Genomic DNA, 23,477 nt, shown 5'->3' with positions numbered 1-23,477 from the left:
CCTGGCCTCCCTTTAAAATCAAAGGGAATGCTGAGCCTGCATGGAAAAGAAAGTAGAGCATCCAGAGGAAAGAGGTGGATGCTCTTGAAGCTCCTAAAGACTGAATTGGCTGTGACAGGTGTGTATGTCTATCTGAAGAAAAGTTGTTTTGGTTTTTGACAAGCAATAGTCAATTAATTTTCTTCATGTAATTATTGGTTGTGATTATAGCTCCCATTACAAAATAAAAGGGTAAGAAAGAGAAGGAGCACAGAAAATGAGTACTGCTACACAAGGAAGAGGGAAAAGCACTGCTTGAGTTTATCAGAACAAATGGTGAATTACAGTGCTGATGCACACAACAGTCTGTCTGTGCCCTATCAATCTAGAATCTGTGGGTGTTCTTCTAGTTCTTCAGAACTTCTAGTTCTGAAATGAGTGACCAGAATTTAATCATTCTGCTTTAATTATCGGATGATGGCGGAAATGCCCAGTTCTTGGAGTGCTGATGTATTTTCTGTCCTTATATCTTGAGGACTAGACAAATATACTTGGCTAAATGAGCCCTAAATGTCCTCTGGTTGATGTCTGGGGAAGATTTTTCCAAGGATTCTGCTGAGAGAACGGACATCAAGGGAGATAAGCTCATTAGATTGTCTGTGGCATTTTCTTCAACTGGACTACCACACACAATGCCATCCACAGCTAAATGCTGTATTGTGGAGTTACGTGATGATGCGAGACAGTAACGACCAAGAAGAAGAAATGCAAACTTCCTTGACAGCATGAAGAGTGCCTGTGTAGGAGCATTCTCAAAGTGAAGAGCTGCTTATATCCGGAATAAACATAGGCTATGCAAAACTGCTGTGGTTTTTTACAAGGGTGGATTCTTGCACTGAGTTCTTACAGTGTTCTTCCTGGTTTCATTTTTAAGACTATGACAGCTACAGATAACAAAGAAGAACACTTGTTGGTTCAGAGCAATACTGAATGCTTAACAAGTCTGCAAGGCAGATATTTTCAAGCTTGCAGTATACAGAATCAGAGGCAGGCCATAGTTAAAGGAATGGGGACTGGATTGTGAGTAGTAATGACAAAAACCAACCTTGAAGATGGGGTAAAAAATTGATTCAGTATAAGCTTCCAGTTACAACACTATAGCTATAGGAGTGAGGTAACTGGTAGGTTTATGATCCAACACTGGCTTCAGTGCAGGGAAGCTAGATTTTTCCATACCCACAGGTGTTCCTAGGAAAGGTTGACACAATAGGCCCTGGAAACTCAGGATGTAAAATCTGATTTCTCTTCCTCACAGGCTTTCCTGCTTCCTGCTGAGCTTCAGTTTCCCTGAAAGTTAGTCTGGAAGATCCTGCCTGTGAGAGAAGCTGTGCAACACTGACTGGATGGCTGGAACACACTGTAGTGAGAGAAGAAAATTCACAAGACAGCTGGACAAAACTGACACTTCAAAACTGGGGCAGCTGACTTATGCTAAAGCAAACAAACTGCTTTGCTTCCCTGCAGGGTAGTGATTATTTTACCTTTGTGTTTGGCATTGGTGTGGGCGCTGGAATACCACTTCTCTTTTTGGTTCAGCAATGCAGGGAAGTTACTGAAAAACTGGAAATCACCAGAGAACAGTTAGTAGGAGGATGAAAGGGCTGGAAAAGTAACAGTTTATGAAGCTCAAGATTAAAGACGAATGTAAGAAAAGTCTTCATCATGATGCATTAGTAGCTTCAGTGGACCAAAAATCTTGTAACAAAGGGATTTTCAATTTATCAGTCAATGGTATAAGAGGATCCAATGGATGGAAAACTGAAGCTAAGAAATGAGTACCACACATAAGTCACATTGAATAAGAAAGATGACCATGGGAACAATTTACCAATCCTTTGATGGATGCTTCATCCTTGTTTATTTTTAATCAAAACTAAATACTTTTCTGAAGACAGTGTTCTAATTCTCTTACCCTAAACTGCTGATAGTGACCTTAACCTATAAAACATTCCCATCTGTATTTATTTGTTAAGCAAGAATGTTATCCTGCTACCATTTAACTTGATTTTGCTACAAAGTTAGAAAACAAAGCAGGCCCATAGTTCCTGTAGATGAGTAATTGTTTTTTCACTTTTTCTGCATAAAACCCAGTTTACAAGGATAACTCATGCTCAGTGAAGAAGGGATTTCCCTCCATGGTTAGATGACAAAATGAAGCAGTGTGGATTGCAAGATACTAGGTTCAGAATCAGCCTTCTTCACATAAAGTCAAACTGACCTATGCTGAATCATTTGTTTGGCAATTAGATCCAATTACTTTAAATCAGTCATTCCAGACTATGAGTGCAATAAAAGGCACTGTATTTGTTTATGTATTTAACTCTGATGTTCCAGTCATGTCAAAACGTGTATATACTATACTTCCAGCTTAATCCACATCATGCAGCACCCTCCCAAATGCAGTGCACAGAACAGATGATAAAAGTGCTGTCAGTATTCCAAACATCAGAAATCTTTCTGATCTAGAGCAGAAAATTACTTTTGAATTTTGAATTGACAGAATATTAAAAATGGTTTTGACCGGCAGAGTGTGACTGTCACAAACAATCAGTAGTTAGTTTTTTTCCTTAACTGAGGGGGTTTAAATGTTCAAATGTTGCTCAAGAATGAAAGGGAAAAGACTATTGATGATTAAACTCTTTTGCAGTTGTAATAAGTGTAGTAGCATAATCCGGAGTTGTAAATCATAAACTTTAAGCAGTCATCTTGTCTGCATTGAGAGTGCAGTATAACAAATGAGAACCTCACTAAGCCAGGATATGGAAATTTACTAAAACACTTGAGATGTGCAGACAGCATAGTCATCACATTTTCACGCACCACTCCTTCAGGTTTCTTCATGCCAAGGAGTATTGCGCTCCTGTTAGGAAGCTTTCATGTGGCAACAGAGAGGTAAGAAGAGGCAACGTTCCGTGTTTATCTGTAAAACTGGATATACTGAAACCGTCATTTCTCTGTATCATGTCATCACATATTTGTTTCCAGATTATGCTATAGAGCACAAGAAACAAGTATCTTTTAGGATATATTCAGGACTAGCCAGGTACATTGCAAAGCAGCGTGGTAAAGATAGGAAAAATGACCATCAAATAGCTCTGTTCCATCACTCAAAGGCACTACACGAGAGGGAAGAAGCACGCTCCACCAAGGAGCAGCAACCGTAGTGGCGCAGGAGTGATGGTCTGTGTCACAGCTCAGGACCCCACCCTCACGGGTTCTCTCCTTGTCAAGACTTCACTGGAGGCTGCTGTTCACCGGCACGTCCAGGCAGGCGTCCCTACACTTCACCCTGGGCTAACTCAGCTCCAGCCAGGGCAGTGTTACAGCTACCAAATGCCGAAATCCAGTGTGTGGCTCGCACACCACTGACGCCGTGACTTTATGTCAGCGCGGGCCCGCCATCCTTCACCTGTGGTGTGGTAGTTGCGGTGCTCCCTACTGCCACCTCGCTGACACCATATCACCTCTGCACGCTTTAGTGTTAATAAAGAAAGCTTTAACAAAATGCCGTGAAGCACGAAGGCCCTTACATCTTTGTGCGGTGCCCGCAAACTGGGGCGACCCTGGGTCAGGCGCAGCGTCAGGCCGCTGCTCGCAGGACAGAGGGCTCCACCGCTACCGGGCGGCCACCCTCCACCAACAACCGCCGCCGAGGTCTTCTCGGGCCCCAAAGACGAAAACCGACCATCACCGACACACCGGGCCCCACGCACAGTCTCGTACCCACCAACCGCCGGCGGGAGGAGACGGTGACAGCGCCCCGCCCCCTGTCCCTGCCCCCGTCCCGCCGTGCCCAGCCGAGGAGGAGCCGGGGCTGGATTTGACCCTCGTCGGTGGCCGTACCTCCTGTCTGCGCGGCGGAGCTCGCGCCGGCAGACGGGGCTAAGCGCGTGGCCCATGGAGCGCGGCGTGGCGGCGAACGTGTGGCGGCTCCGTGCGACCGGCGGCCACCGCGACCGCCGCCACTCGCCACCGCGGGAGGACGGTGACCGCGACATGGTCGGGAAGAAGCGTGGAGGGTCGCGGCGGCTGGCGCTGTCCGAGGCGCGGGGAGCGTCGCTGGTTCTGCTGTACCTGCTGACGCTGCGGGCGCTGGTGCACGTCTCGCACCGGCGGCTGCTGAGCCAGCCGCCCGCCGCCGGGCCCCGCGACTTCAGCGCACCTCGGGCCAGGTACGGCGGGCGGGGCGGGTGGGCGGTGGAGAGCCAGGCGGCATCCCTGTGCCACGCCGACCGCGGGGCAGAGTCCGCCCGGGTTACCAGGAGGGCGACCGGCGGTGGCTGCGACGGCCGTTTGCTGTGCGTCGGCGGGAGACTCGCAGCGGCGGCCGGGCGCTGGCTCCGGGCAGGCGTACGGACCAGTCTGCAGGGACCCTACCGTGGTGTGGGGGCAGCGGGTGTGCTTTGTGGGGGTCCTGCGCTCCGGCCGAGCCGGTGCGGGCCTTTGCCGTCAGTTGCCGGTCATGTCCCTTGCGGAGTGCTTGTGTCTTTCCTTGCTCTGACAAGACGTTGGGCGCTTGTGTAAAGTAAGTAAAAATACTGCAAGGATGCCAGCTGTCGTACTGGCTGCCTCTTAAGGGTGCTATTTCAGGCCCGTCAAGCAATGCATCCTGCATAGTTTAATTCTGGTACTGTTATAAAGTACTTGGTGTCTGGGAAAGCTTCTTTGCAGATTTTTAGCTGGTGTAAATCTTGTTAAGAGTGTGCTTATTCAGACATCCAGGGAAGAGCAGGTATGCATATGCAGAACCTTGCTAAAGATAAAATCTTTAGCTTTTCCATTCACCCTTTTATTTCTTTTGGGGTTGATGTGTACAAACCAGAAAACCAGTTTTTTGGTTTAATATCATGATAGACAGGATGAGGAGCCCTCACTAAAGATCAGTACTATATGGCCATGGCCATAATGATCTTTAGCATCCTGACTGCCGTTGCTAGTTGTTGTGTTTAGTCTCTTCCATATACTCTGAGTTTTGAAATACAACTGTGTCCAAAAATGTTACAGTTGTAGTTAAGTCACATACTAAATGTTGAACATGTTGATGCTGAATGTGTAATTTGTCTCTTACAGGGGATATCTTGACAACATAACAGCAATTGGGCCCAGACCAGTTGGAAGTCCAGAAAATGAAGTTCTTGCAGTTAACTACCTCTTAGAACAAATCAGGGCAATAGAAAGAGAAAGCACAGGTGCTCACAAGATATCTGTAAATATACAGAGGCCCACAGGCTCCTTCAGCATTGACTTTTTAGGAGGCTTTACTAGTTACTATGCAAACATAACCAATGTTGTAGTGAAGCTGGAACCCCGAAACGGAGCTGAGCATGCAGTGTTATCCAATTGTCACTTTGATTCCGTACCAAATACCCTGGGTAGGTCCATATGTTCATTCTGCATTTCTTTATATTACATGAGCCACAGAGCTTGGCTTGCTGTCTTTTTCCGTCAAGTAGCCTTATAAACCACATGCTAGAATACTGCATGTGTCAGTCTGCTTGATACCAGTGAGATTCAGTATTTAGAGTGAGAGCTTGGTTCTGTTAAAGTGAGGATTTCACTGTCACTTTATGGGAGGCAGCAAATTAGATTTGCAGTCTAACTATATTTAGACTTCTAGAAAGTTTGGTTATATCTGCCTTTCATATAATCCTCTGCTTATGCATGTAGTTCATGTGCTGCTTCCACCTGTTGTTCAGGTCTTTCATATTTCCATAGTTCAGTACTGATTTAATCCTGGTTTTCCTTTCATAGGATGCTTTATGCCACAGACTGTTCCCACCCTCACTAATCAGACCGTGTTTACCCCTCCCTTTGCTGCTGTCATACTTTATCTCTTTATCTCAAATTTTTAGTGTGATAGCCTGAAGCCTTTTTTTAATTATTTTTTTATTTTTGCATTCAAAGCTTCTGTCTCAAAAGACTGTAGTGATTAAAGATTAAGGTTCTGTTGCCTTGGTAGTGTCTACATCTTGCCAGTACTTTCCCTGTTGCAAACTCTCTTACACTTGTCCCTCTGCATTTTATATATCTAATCATGTTATATAATGATTGCAACAAGAGTGTGATACATGGTTTTAAGACTACCAGGAAGGTAGGGAACTAAGCACCACATGAAAACACCTGTTATAACACTCAGACACAGGTGTGTGCCTGTTATTGTTGAGTTCAGTCACCAACAGCACTGCTTGTACTGTAAGTTTCTTCTTTTACACCTCACATGATATATTATTTTGACAGGTAAACCATTTCTTCTTTAGCACATGCAAGTAGTCTTTGTTACTGAGAAAACAATTATTAGCTGAAGAAACAAAGCTTTTGCCTTACTCTTTGTGCCCTTTTTTCTGTCAACCAATAGTATGCAGAACTTCTCTTTCTCTTCGGTCATATTTAGGCGAGATGAGTTTCCAAAGTAAGCTTAATAACTGCATTGTTATTACGCACGCTCTAGGATTTATGAACCGCAGAGATGCTAATTACTGTATTGGTAATCTAAATGTGGCTGCCTAGAATTAGAAGGAATATTGCACAAGCATAATACAATTATTATTGAAACTGTCATTAAATTGATGCCCTATGTAAATTGTGTGTCTTTTTCTGTGTGTTGTAACACAGGATTGTGTCTACATCCATTTCTTTCTTTACAGTTACTCAGTAAAATACTTCACCAGCCTTGCACAGAGGTGCCAAAGAATATTAGTGTTTTGTGTAGGATTATACAGAAACCCATGAAGGAGCTAGAAATCAGCCTGTGTGCTTGCCCCTAATCACAAAGCAGCCTCACCCTTCACCACAACAGTGAGGAACTGGTCTGTTTTTCATTTTCTTAGTGCACATAACATAAGCAAGAATGTTTTGTTTTCTGTTCTGTATTTCTGTTAGCTATTTGCCTACAGTTTTTTTCACTAAAAAAATGAGTTATTTAACCAGAATCAGCAGTACACAGTGATCAGTGTATTTGAAAATCAGATAGTAGAACAAAATCTGCTGCTGATGCTTATGCACATAAAATAGTAAAGATTTTGGGTTTATATATTTATTCCAATGTACCTCCATACAATAAGCTAAGGCTGAAATTAGCTAAGCTGAGATTTGTGTTTGTATCAGGAATACGACCTTTTCATGGAAGGGGCAGATATGTCTGAATTTTGCCAAGTTACAGGCTTTGGAAAAGCTCCTTTTTTAATGAGTAAATCAAAGAGTCGCTAATAAGTCTGCCCTAATAGCATGTTGCAACCTGCCCACACTGTTATCGACATCTCAATGCATGTTGGCATCATATGTGCACCCGGGCCTACAGGAATGGAGTTAAATTTCTCTGTTTGCTCCCAGATTTTGTGGATTAGAGTGGTATAGGGAGATGGTACAGCTTGCAGCAAAACAAGGGAAATAGGGAGACCTTGGATAAAATATGGATGCTTAATTAAGATTAAAAAAATGGCAGGATATGGGGAGTGTGAGAAAGTGAGAGTAAGTCTAGACTAGTGTTGCATGAGGAACTTAGACTACTGAGCTCAGAACAAAAGGCGTTTTCTGCAAAGAAGGAAGGATGGTGGAAAGCATCTGATAGTGAAAATACCATATTATAATGTATACTTGCATTTTAAGAATGTTTTAAAGGTGTGAATTCAAAGCAAAGGTGTTTCCTTTGCTTTATTTTGCAATCTTGGCCTTACATTGCTCTAAGGTTTTGTCCATTTGGATGCTATAGTGGGATGCCTTGTGTGGGAGTGTTTATTTTTTTTTAAACTTGAGTATGCTGGAAGTGAAAACTGTGCTCTTGTGTATTTGTACTGTTCTTAGAAAAATAGCCAGTGATCACTTTACTTGCTTAGTGACCTGGTTAGTCTGCTTTTCTTGAACAGTAATACTGGATCTGCTCAACTTCTGAACATCATTTTGCTCTCTGCTGCTGCTTTTAACTAGTATAAACATAGGTTACAAGCAGTAGCAGAAAATACACTAATTGTATATTATTGACATAACTGTACCTTAGACTAAGTCACTTTGAAAGCATAAAGCTTTTTTATACTCTCATCTTTGTTGATATTCTGTGTGTTTGTTGTAAGCCATATTATTCTGTTGATTATTTTAAGGTGCCAGTGATGATGCTGTTAGCTGTGCAGTGATGCTTGAAATACTTAATACGTTTTCAAAATCATCAGAGCCCCTGCAACATGCTGTCATATTCTTATTCAATGGTGCAGAAGAAAATATTTTGCAGGTGAGAATATGCTGGAATTATAAAATATACATAAAAGCTGTGTATTAAGACTCTCACAAAGGAAAGAGTAACTGCAAGTATGGCTTGTATTTAATCTGTTGAAATATTAGTTAAATGCCAGTCTTAACATTCTGAGGAAAAAGCATTTGATTTCAAAGGGAAAAATGTATTTTGATTAGTAATGTTGACCATATTAGCCTAATTAGACGACTTGGATTTTCTGCATCTGTGTTGTAAGTGACCCCTCTGCCTTCTCCAATCTTGAGTTATGATCGTACGTGACAGGAAATAGCACTTTGGCTGGTCTGAAAGATATTTGACCTGTATTTTTTAATTTTGTTTTCCCATCAAGGCTAGTCACGGCTTCATTACACAACATGAGTGGGCCAAGTCAATTAGAGCTTTTATTAACCTGGAGGCAGCAGGTGTAGGAGGAAGAGAACTTGTTTTTCAAACAGGTATGAGCTTGCATTGTGTTCACTTTCTCCACTGGGATAATTTGATAATAAACAATATAGAGTAGAAGGAGTATTAAAAATGACTGGTAAGGAAAAGATGGGAGAACCTCTTGGCCTCTTTCCCAACCCTGTGTAACCAATAAGTTGCTCTCCATCTTTAGATGTGTGTAGGCTAAAGCACTGCCACAGAAGTTGCCTAACAGGTGGGAAGCCTATGTAGAACTGAAATTGTATTTGCCTTTCACATCTAGGTAATAAGGAGGAAAAGAGATTTGGATATCTTGTATATCTTGTGTACACATGCTTTCATACGTTTTATTTTTCACAGCAGTTCTTTAAAGTCTTTGCAGGGAGGTGCTGGCATTAGAACTCCATCTGCTGCCCAGGGTGCAGCAATACTTCTGTGTGTTGCTACATTTAAGTTCTGCTCCACCCTAGCTGGACTGGAGACTTTCTTCCACTGCTGCGGCTGCTTACTGTTTACCTGCAGAAATGCTTTAGGGCAGAGACTTTTCCCTAGACAGTTTTGAGGTGTGATACATAAATGATAAACTGGAAACTCTGCTAAAGATTGTGACTTCTTCATACTGGGTCTTTTCTGGGAAACGGCTGATCTACTCTGCCACTGCACAGACAAGGCATCAGTGTTGGGTTGTTTGGGGTTTTTTTGCCTGTTATAACTGATTATTTCTCTCAAGTCTGAGTAATTCAGCCAACACAAATTCACTTAGTATATCAGCTATGAGGCAACAGCATTTTGAAATTAGTGAGTTCGTTTGCATTACATACCTTTTACCATAAAGATACGTATCTTAACTGAAGTTTGAAAATTATCTGTTGTGAACTTTCTACTCATCTTTTGTTAGGACCTGAGAATCCTTGGTTGGTGCAAGCATATGTAGTTTCAGCCAAACATCCCTTTGCCTCTGTGGTAGCACAGGAAGTATTCCAGAGTGGTATTATCCCAGCAGATACAGACTTCCGTATCTACAGGGACTTTGGCAACGTTCCAGGTATGTTACCAGAAGACATGTCAATGTGCATCGTACAATCATTTATTTTAAGTTTATAACAAGGAGGCTGTTCTGCAGTTCACTATGTGAAGGTCCACGAATTTGATTTCTCTTTTAGTTTGGGAGCAAATTTTCCTGCTTGTTTTCTAGGGCAAGAGCCTTTAGATATATTTTGTTGTGCAGGTTGTTAAGAATCTTTTTTGGAGGTTGTTGTTTTCCAGAAAGTTTCCTGAAAATCCAGGAATTAACAGTATGCTGTCAAACATTCTGTTTATAAACATTTTGATAATGAAGCTAATAACCTGTTTGTGGGAATTAAATGTTTGTACATAATGGATAAACCAAACCCATGTTTTTTTAAAGATACTGACTTAGCAATGAGTGCATTTTCATAACTTTTATTTGGTCATAATCAAGCACAGGACAGCAGTTTTTTAGCTTTTCTAATCTGTTCATAGTTTGCTATCAATTCTGCAGAGAATTATCAGTGGAAGAAAATATGGAGAGCACAGTGCAAACACAATTCAAGGGAATGTAAACTTCAGTAAATCCTTGCTGTTTGGCACAGGTTGTTGATGTCAGTTGTCAGTGGTATCTCTGAAACGATTCTTAGAACAAAGCTTGTTGGCATATTCTGTTCCAAAGAATATGCATGAACTGTTGACATAAACTGTTCCAAAGCATGCTTTTAGCCTGAAAATAAAGTAGCTGATTTTGTACAATGAGTTTTTGTTTGTTCAGAATCGTACCTACATCATAAATGGTAAATGAATTCTCACTGACATCTGTTTTATTTTAAACAAATACAAATTAAGTAATTGAGTTATAGAACTAGTTTATTCTTCTTTGTCCACTGATAGAATTGAGGTCTGATTTATTAAACCTCTGCAAAGTTGTGAGGATTCAGATTGCAGACATCAACTTTTTGCATATGCAGCTGAGGGGAATGTGTTTGGAATACACTGAATGTATAATTAATTTTGCAGAAAACCTATTTTGGTAATTTAATTTAAGAATTTTCAGACTGGCTGTTTGAAAAATCTGCTTACAAATGGGAAATAAAAACAACACAAGTGGTATTTTGAGAAGGTGTTTCTGTACCTCTACAGTGCTACTTTTCAGCGTGTATCCCTATTGATGTTTTACTAGTAAATGTTTGGAATCACCTTGTACCTCTTCCCTGAAGCTGAGACGTTTAGTGTTTGTGTTTCTCAGTAAAGATCAGTTTAATTTGCATGACATCAATAAACAGTACATTAGAAAAGACATACTTTAAAATGCTTTTAAAGTGTACTTTTTTAAACACACACAGAATCCCAATTAGTCGTTCTTCTGCAAACTGTTTTGTTTATCCTTAGGGATAGTGAGTGGGCTGCAAAGTAGCACAACATTTTCTGTAAAGTATATCTGAAGCTTTCACATGTTTGTTTTGAGGTTTTAGGTTACATAATTTCAAATATGCTTTTTTTGTCTCTGTAGGAATAGATTTGGCTTTTATTGAAAATGGCTACATTTATCATACAGAATATGACACATCAGACAGAATTTTAACAGATTCCATTCAGAGAGCAGGTTGGTATTTCAAGAATTTGGTCATTTACTAAACTTGCTGCTTTTTCATTTTGCTGTAAGACTACCAGTGCAAGAAATTCATAGTTTTAATTACACATTTAGCACATGCTAGACATGTTCTAAAGAATGAAGAATTAACTGAATATGTGTCTTTAAAATACAAAGGATATATGTTAGCTCAACTTAGGAAGATAAACTTTTTCAGCACCCTATAATGTTGTTTTGAGACTAACTGTGGAATCTAATTAAGGTTAAAATCTAGTTATTGATACCTGATTGTTCAGTGGTCTGCGTTCCTTTTCTCTCAGTAAGTACCCTTATTGATTAATGTTCATCATGGGAAGCTTGTGGTTAAGTTGAGGGCATAGATACTTGATCTACCAGCAGGGGTTTTTCTTTTAGAATTAATCTCAGTAAAACTTAAATGTAGCACATGGACTGTTGATAAACAGGACTTATTTTCTACTAACAGGTCATGCTCATAGCAAGCTATTTGACATACTGCAGTAAAGAAAATTACAGCAAGACCTCTAGTTTCCTAGGAAAACCAATGTAATTCTAAATGCCTCTGGTATTTTGACCATTTCCCTCTTTAAGCTTCCAAAGAAGTCAGCTTAGATCTCCAGCATGAGTAAGAGTTTTAAACACTTTCTTGAAGTGCAAGTTGCAGGACAGAAAGTAACTTTTTTAAATTTCCTTTGAAAGATGATTTTACTGGTCATGGTAGTTACATATAATATCTCTTCCTTAATGTATCACAGCTGGGAAGAAAAAAAAAGAAACTTTTCAGCTAATAAGCACTTTTACAGGTCCAGTAGAAGCAAAATGAAAGTTAAGAAACACTACTGTTTTCATTTAAATACATGTGGTTTTGCTGTACTGCGGGAAAGAAGAAGTTGTTTGGTACCTCATTTCTTACAAAGGAAACCTTGTCTTCTATCTTACAGTCATCTAGGGAAATCAGGGCAGGTAATTGTCATTGAAACATGGAGGGGTTACTAATGGCAACGAGAAGAGGAGGAAAATTAGGAAATTACGAACTCCTCTGTGGGTTAACCGTGAAGTCCAGTGCTTAATATCAGATCTCAATAAAGCCAACCATATCCTGGGCTGCATCAAAAGGAGCATGACCAGCAGGTCGAAGGAGGTGATCCTGCCCCTCTGGTCTGCTCTCGTGAGACCTCACTTGTCGTACTGTGTACAGTTCTGATGTCCTCAGCATAAGAAGGACATGGAGATGTTGGAGCAAGTCCAGAGAGGGCCACGGGGATGATCAGGGGGCTGGAGCACCTCCCATACGAAGACAGACTGAGAAAGTTGGGGCTCTTCAGCCTGGAGAAGAAAAGGCTGCGTGGGGACCTTATAGCAGCCTTTCAGTACGTGAAGAGGGCCCACAGGGATGCTGGGGAGGGACTTTTCATTAGGGACTGTAATGATAGGACAAGGAGTAACGTGTTAAAACTTAAACGGGGGAAGTTTAGATTGGATCTAAGGAAGAAATTCTTTACTGTGAGGGTGTGTGAGGCACTGGAATGGGTTGCCCAGGGAGGTTGTGAAGGCTCCATCCCTGGTGGTGGTCAAGACCAGGTTGGACGGAGTCGGATGGCATGGTTTAGTGTGAGGTGTCCCTGCCCATGGCAGGGGGGTTGGAACTCGATGATCTTAAGGTCCTTTCCAACCCTAACTATTTTATGATTCTGTGACTTAAGGGCTGAAAGCTTCACTGCACCTTTCATTGCAACAGTGTTCAAATACATGGAGCTTCCCAAATATATTTATTTTTGTAGCAGCTGTATAGATCAACTCATGAAAATGCTATGCTGTGTCTACCATTGAATACCTATTTCACAATAACCGGTTGTATACTCTTGTCTTTGAGGATATTTCAGTACAGTTCTGGGGTTTTTTTTTTAAGAATGCTTATATTTAAAAAGTTGTGTGTGCTGATTTGTCATCCCGATATAGTTGCATTGTGTATCTGCTTTTTTAATAGGTGACAATATTCTAGCTGTCCTGAAATACCTAGCAACATCAGATAAGTTGGCTAAATCCTTTGAGTATCGACATGGAAATGTTGTGTTCTTTGATGTACTTGGTTTATTTGTCCTGGCTTATCCTGCTCGTGTTGGCACTATCATGAACTATATTACAGCAGTTACTGCTTTTTTTTATCTAAGCAAGAAAGTAATACAGCCCAAAACCAGAGGTAAGTGTAGTTCCTGGGGAAAAAAATATAAAAATCAATCGCATTACTCTTTAATGAATAACAGTTAGTTGATTAAGAAGCGTTCAGGTGAACTTCAGAAATAAATTTCAGGTGTGCAGCATGCCATAGGAGTTGCTTTGTGTTTACATTTCTCAGCTGTGAATAATTACGAGTCTATGCTGTCTTATCACTTACAAATCATCATGTCTCTTACCCTTTCATGAAGATTAAAATAGAATCCTACGAAAGATCTGAAAATAAAAAAAAAATTGATTACCTACAGAAATTCTGTTAGCACAGGTATGGCTTCAGAATCATGTTTCTTCAGGAGCAAATGAGAAAACAACAATTGAGGAAAAAGATAACAAAGCTTAATAAAGGGTGTAAAACAACTGAAGTCTTCTAGTTAGTCCTTTTTAGGTATGTGTAGAAACATGCATGCTAAAGAAAAAAAAATCTAACTGAAACACAACCACCAGCACCTCCCCACAAAATCCAGTGAACGTTTTTGGAGTAAGAAGAAGTTACAACGAAAGCAACTCAGACTTTTTTTTTTTTTTTTTTTGGAGACTATAACTGGCAGAGTTGATCAGCTGTTTCCCCAGAGAAATTTTTACATTTGGGAACACAGTAATCCACATAATACACTGCTAGTCTGGGGATAAATCTTGCAGTGAGGAAGACTTCAAAAAGACTTGCAAAGAAATAGGTGAAATGATTTAGACTGTTGTTGAGAAATCTTCGGAGTGGACTTCTCATGCAGGTTTATTCTTGTCATTAAAGCAGTTATACTGTGGAGTAACTACAGTCTTGATGATAATCTGCAGTAGAATATAACTGTTGAAACTTCTGTTTTCTTCTTCATAGCTGTACATAACCTGAAGAAATTCTTTACTGCATTTGGCTTAACACTGATAAGTTGGATCTGCACACTGGTGACAGTCGTTATAGTGGCAGTGTTTGTCTCTGTCATTGGACGGTCTCTTTCTTGGTACACCCACTTTTATGTTTCTGTGTTTCTGTATGGCACTGCAGCTGCAGCTAATCTCATTCTTGTGCATACACTAGCCAAGAAGTTCTTCTACAAGGTAGGCTTGACTTTGTTGCTAATGTTGAAGGGTAATGTAGTGTGTAATCTGTGGAAGACTTAATCTTTGAGTTGATTAAAAAAGATGCAAAAGGTTTTCTGTATTGGGCAGAAATATTTAAAATGTTGCTGTAGTAACTGCTTCATCTAAGCATAGGGATTGTTCTACTGAATCACAGAGTTAAGAGCTTCATGATTTAAGGCTTTCTCCTTGTTAATGGTGTTTAGGAGCTGTTTCAGGAAAAAAGGCAAAAGCCTAGTATAATCCATTATAAGGCACTGTTTCTTTCCTTATCTGCACCATCACTTCCTGCGATCATTTCAGTGGTAAGAGAGCGTAGCAACAGTTGGAGGACTTAGTTTTTTTCATGCCTTTCAGTGTTCTAGTTCATGACCAGCAGGTCAAGGGAGATGATTCTACCCGTTTACTCCCGCCTCATAAGACCCCACTTGGAGTACTGCATCCAGCTCTGGGTCCCCAGCACAAGAGGGTACCTGACAGATGATAGCCTTCGAGAGCAGAAGTCAGCTACTTGACCATGTTAGGTTTAGGTTTTAGGCACAGTAATATTTAGTCATTCTGCTTGCCATTACTTGTCTCCTTGACCACGTGTATAAGCTTTGGGCAAGGAAGTTGAGGAAAGCTGTCAGTCAAATACAGCTTAATGGAAGTATTTGAAGAAGTTTTAAGAACTTACTGAAATTTGATTGTATTGTAGCTTCTGAGTGGATCAATCATGTCTTTATCTGGAAGTGGAGTTTTTTAATTGTTTGGGGAAGAGGAGTGTTAACTTGTGTAGGTAGGTGAACAACCATGTACGTGGTGGTGTCCTTTTGCAGAAATGCTCAACCATTTATAAAATAGATGGAATGTTACCATTTTCTAGTCTTTTGGAAGAGCTGATGGGAGAGTATACTTTTGCTAACTGTTCAGTTGCTACAGGCTCTGGATCTACTTCTTGCCTCTAATTGTCTCATCAGCAGATCATCCAACTTGATATCATGAGTCTCCTTAATTTTCCTGCATGCTGTAGCTTGCAGTACACTGAACACATGCTGCCTCTTTAACTTACATTGTGCTTAAGAGTTGCATAAAAAATTTTCGGAGCTAATCTGTTACTTGGCTACCACTAGCAATGCCTGGGTGTTTTCTGTCAGAGGCTCAAGAACTTGTGAATTAATAAGCTTTTTGTTTTGAAATAGGTTGGGCTATAGTCATGTTCCCCACACCCCCAACCCCGAAACTGAACAAGGTGCTTTCTGATAGCTTGTGCATGTGAGCAGTTCTGATTGCTGCTGGCAGAATTCATAATAAAGAATCTCACACTGCAAACACTGCAGCATTTCCAATGAAACTTAAAAAAGAACAAAACAAAAAGAAAAAACCCACAAACACCACAAAACCAAACCAGATTTCTGACAGTTAAAATTCCTTCTGTTTTGAAAATGTCTCTGTTGTGATCTGATCCATGCACATCTTTTCTTCAAAACAAATAATATATTTCAGAAGCAGATTTCTGAAGTGGTAGCTGTGGCACGACATATAAAGGCACCACATACATATTTGTGCACTAAGTAACGGTGCTTGTCTAAGAAGCATATGAACAGCTGCTGTTAAAATTCAGGTTTAGAATCTCAGGAGATATGGATGCTTTTTTCTCAAATAAGTGCTACATAACTTTTCTATATGCTTCACAAATACTAATGTTTTTTTTAAAAAGGCCCTATTTGCTTGTGTACCTGAAACATCAGCTTTCCATCTTCTTGGTATTTTCAATTGTATGTTCCCTCCTTCGCCTACCTAGCCGATGCTCTTTTTCAAGGTATGCCAGAATAGATTTAAAAAAACACCGCATGCTGTCATGGATAACTCTGGGTGGTCAGAGAATGGTGAGATGACACTTGTCAAAATTACTTTATCCAAGGAAAACAGTTAAATTGTTTTGGGGGGTTGTTCAGCCTGGAGAAGAGAAGGCTCTGGGGTGACCTTAGAGCAGCCTTCCAGTACCTAAAGGAGCCTACAAGAAATCTGGAGAGGGACTTACAAGGGACTGTAGTGACAGGACAAGAGGGAATGGCTTTAAACTGACAGAGGGGAGATAAAAATCTTCACTGTGAGGGTGGTGAGGCACTGGCACAGGTTGGCCAGAGCAGCTGTGGCTGCCCCATCCCTGGCAGTGTTCAAGGCCAGGTTGGACGAGGCTTGGAGCAACCTGGTCTAGTGGAAGGTGTCCCTGCCCATGGCAAGGGTTTGGAACTAGATGATCTTTAAGGTTCCTTCCAACCAAAAGCATTCTGTGATTCTGTGATATACAAGATACAAGGATTTTTGTATGTGTTCTCATGAGATGTGATACGTGGAATATGCTCAGTAATAAGTATTTGCTTTTTTTGTTACAGAATATGAATGAGCAGTACCTGGGAGATGTTTTTTTTGACGCCTCTCTGATGATCTGGTCTATAGCATTGGCTGTGATTACTCAGATGGGCCTTTGTTCTGCGTTCATTTGTACGTTATGGGTAGCATTTCCTTTACTTACAAAGCTGGTGATCCATAAGGAGTTCAGCCAAAAAGGTATGAGTTTTGAGGGGAGGAGGTTGTATTTCAAAACCTCTGTCCCTATGGCACTATTTAAGGAAAAGATACCCTGAACTTGAAGAGTAAAAGTAAGAATGTGACATTTTTGGAACTAGAAGTGTTCTTGAACTAAAGACAGTTCTTTCTGAAAAATACACTGAAAAACATCCTCTGTCTCAGGCTAAAAAGAACAACTCTATTTGGCATTATTAATAAGTGATCGCATACTTTGAGGGACAGTAAAGATTGTTAGAAAATACTCTAATATTCAAACACTGATTGGGACAGAGCACCTGTTTATTTGGTTTGGTTTGTTTTTATATAATAACAGTTTCGTGGTGTTTCTGAAAGAGTTACATTGGTAGTGGCTATGCCAAAAAAGTCCTCTTCCCATATCCGTGTCAGGGAGGATGACCAGTGTTGTGTACTGGGCCTTGCAGCAGTATATGGATGGGTATATTAGTAAAGCTGTGTGTTTATGTCCTTTTAAGCTTTGGTGGGTTCTTTGTCTCCTTTTTTTTTCTTTTTCCTGTACCGTATAGGTGCCACAATGAAGTTTGTCACAGTGTACATGCTCGGAATGTTTGTTCCCTATGTGTACATGATGTATCTAAGTTGGACTGTGTTTGAAATGTTTACACCTATCATGGGACGAAGTGGTTCAGAAATTCTACCAGATGTGGTGTTGGCAGGATTTATTGTGGTCATGACTATGATTCTGTCATCCTATTTTGTAAGTAGAACTTGTAAATGTTGTTTGAAACCTTTACATTTTATCTAGAGTTTTTCTAAGTTAGCATTTGAAGTTATTGATAATTTAACAATATCTTAAATGTCACAGCAAACTTACAGAAAGTATGTCAAAGATTCCACGTTTTGTGTTAGTCAAAGAAAAGTCATTGAGGCAGGGGTTACAAAAATATATCTTCCCTATGATGATGTAGTAAATATTGTTGTAAAATATGCAATTTAATGCATATATAAGACATTAATTTTATGTGAAGTTTAGTATGTGGTTGAACAATACATTCAGTACACTTAAAAAAAACTCAGCGGTTTTTTTTTTAGTGCTGTGCTTTCCACAAAAGTTCTGGTTTTGGTGGTAGGTGTTGTTAAAACCAGGAAACTTTTGAAAGCTCGGGGAAGTACTCAGTTTGTTCCTTTTGGTTGTCAATACTAAGATTACAAAGAAGTGTCTTGTGTCAGGTAGTACTTGCAGTAATATCTTGTCAATGTTCTTTCAGTTCCGTAATCAGATTTTACAGTTATGCAAATAGTGTCTTATTTCTTAAGTCTTGCAGTTTTATAACTGGGCTGTCTTTTTATTCTCTAGATTAACTTCATTTACCTTGTCAAAAGCACAAAAACGACGTTAGTAACTTTAACTGCTGTGTTTGTAGTCACTCTGATTCTCGTTTGTAGTGGAATCTTCTTTCCTTACAGTTCTGATGCAGCTAATCCAAGGCCTAAGCGTGTCTTTCTCCAGGTAAGAAAAGCCTTGCATATTGTATTGCCTCTGTTGGTTGTGAATGTTTTTGTTGCTCAATCTCTGTGTTTCGTTTATTTGTGTCAGAAGAGCAGGGCCTTTAAAAGGGGGGTTTAAGTGGAAAAGTTGAATAAGCAATGATAATTTAAAAAGCAAACTTTATCAAGGTGAGCAAATACATACAGACACAGTCATCTTCTGAATGTAGGTAGTTTATGTATGTTTCTTTCATCTGAGTAATTCTCTCTATATAATCATAAATACTCAGATACATGTTTTGTGCATACTGAAAATGCAGTAGACCTTAAGGACTGACATAGAAGAGAGTTCAGAATCACTTTTGACTCTTGAGAACTGCACATGCGCCATCATCTTTCTGGTTTTGTTTTTGGGTTTGTTTTTTTGTTTTTTTCTTCTAGCACATGAGCAGAAGATTTCATGATCTAGATGGAAATGTGGTTAAAAGTGACTCTGGTATATGGATTAATGGATTTGATTATAATGGAATGTCTCACATAACTCCCCATGTACCTGAAATCAATGACACCATTAGAACTTCATGTGAGGAGCAGGCACCTTTCTGTGGCTTTCCTTGGATTCTACCAGTGCATTTCATGTTCCGGTTGGTGTGAACAATGCATCACTTGAGCACTTACTGCCAAAGCACATTGGTCATTTATGCAGTCTCACTCATTTAAGGGAAGAAAAAGTAAGGCTTATCTTGGTATAAAGTAAATAATCATTCCACTTCAGAAGACAAACTTCTGTCTAGGTGCAGTGTCTTCTGCCAGAATCTCTTGCAAGATTGTTAGTGTGCTGCAGGAGCTGTAGAAGTTGATGTGTGGAAAATCAGTGTCAGCACCAGTGGAAAGAAAGGTGAAGGGGGAGCTTCTAAATGGCAGTTCAGAGTAGGCATGTGTATGTCTCTTTCCCTCTTCCTCCCCTTACCTCAGCTGACTGCAGAGGAAGTCTAGAATAGCTGATCTACACAGGAAAACTAGCTGCTGTGACTATTTCTCATAGCCCAAGAATCCTGTGAACAAAACGTAGCAGTTTGAAGATGCAAATACTATTTATTTTTGTTTTGTAAATTAAGGCATACAAAAGTAATGAATGAACACACTGGTGACTATTTTCCTATTAATGTGCGTTTTCAATACCTGCCTGTCACAAGCTGCTAATTTTACCTGCCTTCTGCTAGAATCAGTAGCTTTTGAATATTTCATTTAGTAACAGCACAGTCAGCTATATTATACAGAAACATAACACTTTTCTTTTAAACACAGGAAAAACTGGTACCTTCCTGCTCCAGAAATTATTCTGAGAAGCCCAATTCACTTCAAAGTTCTGTCCAGGGAGCTGATGCCCCAGAACTCCGTGAGGTTAACATTTGAAGTGTCTGGTAAGAGGCTGAAGTTTCTGGTCTGTGATTTTATTTTTCATGCCTGTAATAAATCTGGTTTTGAATCCAAGACTGCAGGTTCTAGTACCATTCCCAAGCTTTGTAAAATTAGCATGAATTAATGCAGTTTCATAACATTCTAGAAGATCTGGGTATTGTGTTGCAGTTGTTATCAGGGGCAGTGATATAACCTTGTCTATTTTGAATAAGCCCTTGATCTTTTTACAGCAAGTCCTTTCTTAGTCGTTTTATAGCTCTGTCCCTCTCCTATATGAATATCTTGTTTATCTTGCTGCCTATAAATAATTTAAGCTGCTTCTGTGAAGAAGACAGTTTTATCATATTTTGGGAGACACTAGTAGTAATACACAGATGACATGCTACTATGTAGGAAAATAGATGGTTATTCTGCCTCTACCTGTTGATACATCTAGATACGTACCCCTGTCTCTGCAGGTCCCAGTCACATGTCTCTCTATGTTCGGCCACACGAGGGCTCAACTCTCTCTACCTGGTCTTTGGGGGACGGTGTGCCAGTTGCTAGCTTAGGAGGAGACTACTTTGTGTTTTACTCCCATGGGCTGCAGGCGACACCGTGGCACTTTTGGGTGGAGCTGACGGTGAGTATGCTGCTGCTAGGAACCAGCGATCCTCTGCTCTGCCCTGTTGTCACCATTGCTTCATTCTTAGGTGAAAAATGACATAATAACTATCTTAAGCTGTGTTTGGTAGATCCTAATTCTATAGCTTTCCTCATTTACTTTGTCCCTGAACTTTACTTAGCAGCTCACACATATTTTTGGTGCTTAGTCCACTAACTTGCCAGACAGCCGAAGAGAAAATATGTTCATGTCTTCATGGTCTTAGGTCATAACTTTGGATTTTTCTGATCTCAACCTCATAGTTCTTTATCTCTTACTGTTATTTCAGAGTTATTTTTCCTATTGTGAATAGTTTCTTTTTCACATATTTTGTTTGCTTGGTTTTGGGAAATTGCAGGGAGTGCTTGGTGGGAAACTCACCTGTCTTGAAGCTGAAGAGTTTTAGAAGATTTGTTTTGTAAAGTTTCTTTTACATTATTTTCAGTTGGAAGCAAGGCTTCCAGCATTGCTGTTCCAGTGGCACTTATGATAGTCCTCCCATCTCCTCCAGCCCTCCAGTGAAGACCTCTTCACAGTGCTGTATGGTTTTTATTATAGGTTTAACAAGTCCTATTCCTTGAGTAAATATGACAGGAATATTTGAAAATTCAGGAATCTTTGAAAATTCCTGGAACAGGCAGTCTAAATGCTTAACCAAATAATACTCTGAGGGTACTCGATAAAGGCAGTTGGGAATCTGCAGGGTGACAAGCCATACAAGATTGATAGTAGCAAAGCTAGGCAGAGAAGGCTTTTCAACCTAAGGATTCACAATAGAAGTATTGGTGGATAGACTGTGTTGGAGTCCATGTCTTGATTTGTCAGCAAAACCGATAGCAACAAATATTGAAGGTAGATGTGGGAGATACATAACATGTCAGAGGCAGTGTTACCTAAATACCTAGTTGCAAGTCCAATTCAAATTGAACTCATTGTGTAATCAGACTGGTATGTTTGAAGATGAGTGCTTTAACATAAAGGTCAAAGAGCTGCAGGATAAAGTCTGTTGCATAGACACAAAGCCTGTAGAAAAGTACATCTGTATTGATCCTGTGTTTAAAAGCCATAAATAATCATAAGGACTGTGTTGTTCTTACTTTCAGGCCCCAGAAAAACATTCTGATGGAATAGTCTCCCTCGCCATAGCAGCACATTACTTTTTTGGGGAAGATCAAAAGTCCCCTCAACTCCGTGCCTTACTGGAGAGGTTTCCAAACTGGACGTTTCCTTCTGGTTGGTCCTGCACTTACGACCTGTTTGTCTTTTAACGTTGACAGTAACACAGCGCTAATAGGGTAATCTCGCTGATGCAGAATGCTGTTGCAGCAAACACTTTCTAAGAAGATGGCAGAGACTTTCACAAGGATTGAAAGTGCTTTGGCTACAAATGGTGTTTCTTTGTCAGTTTGACTATTTAAAGACTACTGCGGTCTTGGGGATATAATGATACTTTGTGTCAATGTAAATACAGCTCACCTTGGTTCTTCCACTGAAACGGCAGTTTGGCTAGTTGTTTTCTTAAAATGAAAACTGCAATGGAGGAGGCAATGTTAGCACAATATGGTGGCAACTGTAATGAAAGAGCCTCATGGAATTATTTTGATGTTATGTAAAATATGCCATACTTCACGTACATGTGGGGACTGTTACCTCTCAATCCTATCCGTCCTATTAAAGCAAGACCTTCAGCTGAAAGATGTTTGTCCACATGGGGTGGGGGCAGAGGTGGCAAAGTCCTAAACATTACTTTTGTCACTGGATGAAGTCAGGGAAAGCTATGATGCTCGTGTGGATTGCATTTCCAGTCCCTGGCAAATACACAGTGCAGGAGAATCGGTGTTATGATGAAATGTGGTAGTTATTTATCTAGATTATCTTTTCAAATAAGATAATTTTTAACCTTTCTGTTAAAAACCTAGTTCCTATCCTTTTGCCTGTCTCTGCAGTGTTAGAACTTAAGTAAGTTTGACCTAAATGTCATCTTACAGTTTTGTTCCTGTTGGGATCTTTCGGTATCAGCATAAAAGTGTGGGACTTCCTCTCCTGCATGTAAGAGTGCTAAGTCCCTGCTCCTTTATGTGGATGTCTTATAATTCATCTACTCCAAATTTCAAGTTACCTTCTAACCTATTACAATTGGCTAATTTTTCATATCATCTCCTCTGAAGAGGCTTTTGTTAAAGTAACAGACAGTACTGCACTTTGCTAATACATTTGTTTCTTAAAATAATTCCTTTCCATAAGGAAACATATCTAGAAGAGTCATCGTTAGAAAGATGTCTAATATCTTTGGTTTGCTCTTGCATTATATCCACAGGATGGGTTTTATAAATGACCGATTTAGAGTCTCTGCTTTGTTTTTGTTGGGTTGGGTTTTTTTTTTTCACTCCCAGGTCTTTTTCAGTGCAGTTAATGTTAGTTTCTGAAATCAAAGAACTCTGTGTATCTGAAGAAACTTCTTCATGCTTTTTTCCAAACTACATGAGACATCAATACTGCACTAAAAATTACTCAGATCAGTATTCTGTTAATCTCATGAGTATTGCCAAATTGCATGCAAAGCAGATTTTGTGCATGCATCACCATTTTGAGTAAAAGCATACTAGTACTGGGAAGCTTGCAGGGCATGTGAAGGAAAATTGTGACACTAATTTGTGTGAGGTTTGGTGGACAGCAGCTCCCTAATCAGGTGTTTTCCTTCAGACTGTTCTGTAGTTGTGTATGATGGTGACAAGAACCAGTTTCATTTGTTGCAAGGTACATTCACAAAGACT

At 40.1% G+C, this 23,477-nt stretch overlaps 1 protein-coding gene across 1 annotated transcript; it reads left to right on the top strand.

Annotated features, from left to right (window-relative positions):
* Nucleotides 1-3,930: 3,930 nt before the first annotated feature.
* Nucleotides 3,931-21,971, top strand: ERMP1 (endoplasmic reticulum metallopeptidase 1; the record flags this gene model as incomplete). Its single annotated transcript, XM_080638653.1, has 15 exons — nucleotides 3,931-4,211; nucleotides 5,110-5,411; nucleotides 8,133-8,260; nucleotides 8,613-8,718; nucleotides 9,585-9,731; nucleotides 11,211-11,303; nucleotides 13,297-13,509; nucleotides 14,377-14,597; nucleotides 16,997-17,171; nucleotides 17,717-17,907; nucleotides 18,508-18,660; nucleotides 19,080-19,282; nucleotides 19,947-20,062; nucleotides 20,519-20,682; nucleotides 21,807-21,971. The coding sequence occupies exons 1-15, from the start codon at nucleotides 3,937-3,939 to the stop codon at nucleotides 21,969-21,971; spliced, it is 2,652 nt and encodes an 883-aa protein (XP_080494779.1). The 5' UTR covers nucleotides 3,931-3,936.
* Nucleotides 21,972-23,477: the final 1,506 nt, after the last annotated feature.

This window comes from Psittacula echo (genome assembly GCF_963264785.1).
Source record: "Psittacula echo genome assembly, chromosome: Z".
NCBI classification, from domain to species: domain Eukaryota; kingdom Metazoa; phylum Chordata; class Aves; order Psittaciformes; family Psittacidae; genus Psittacula; species Psittacula echo.
Note: the sequence above shows the minus strand (reverse complement) of the source record. Positions and strands in the feature narration are given on the sequence as shown.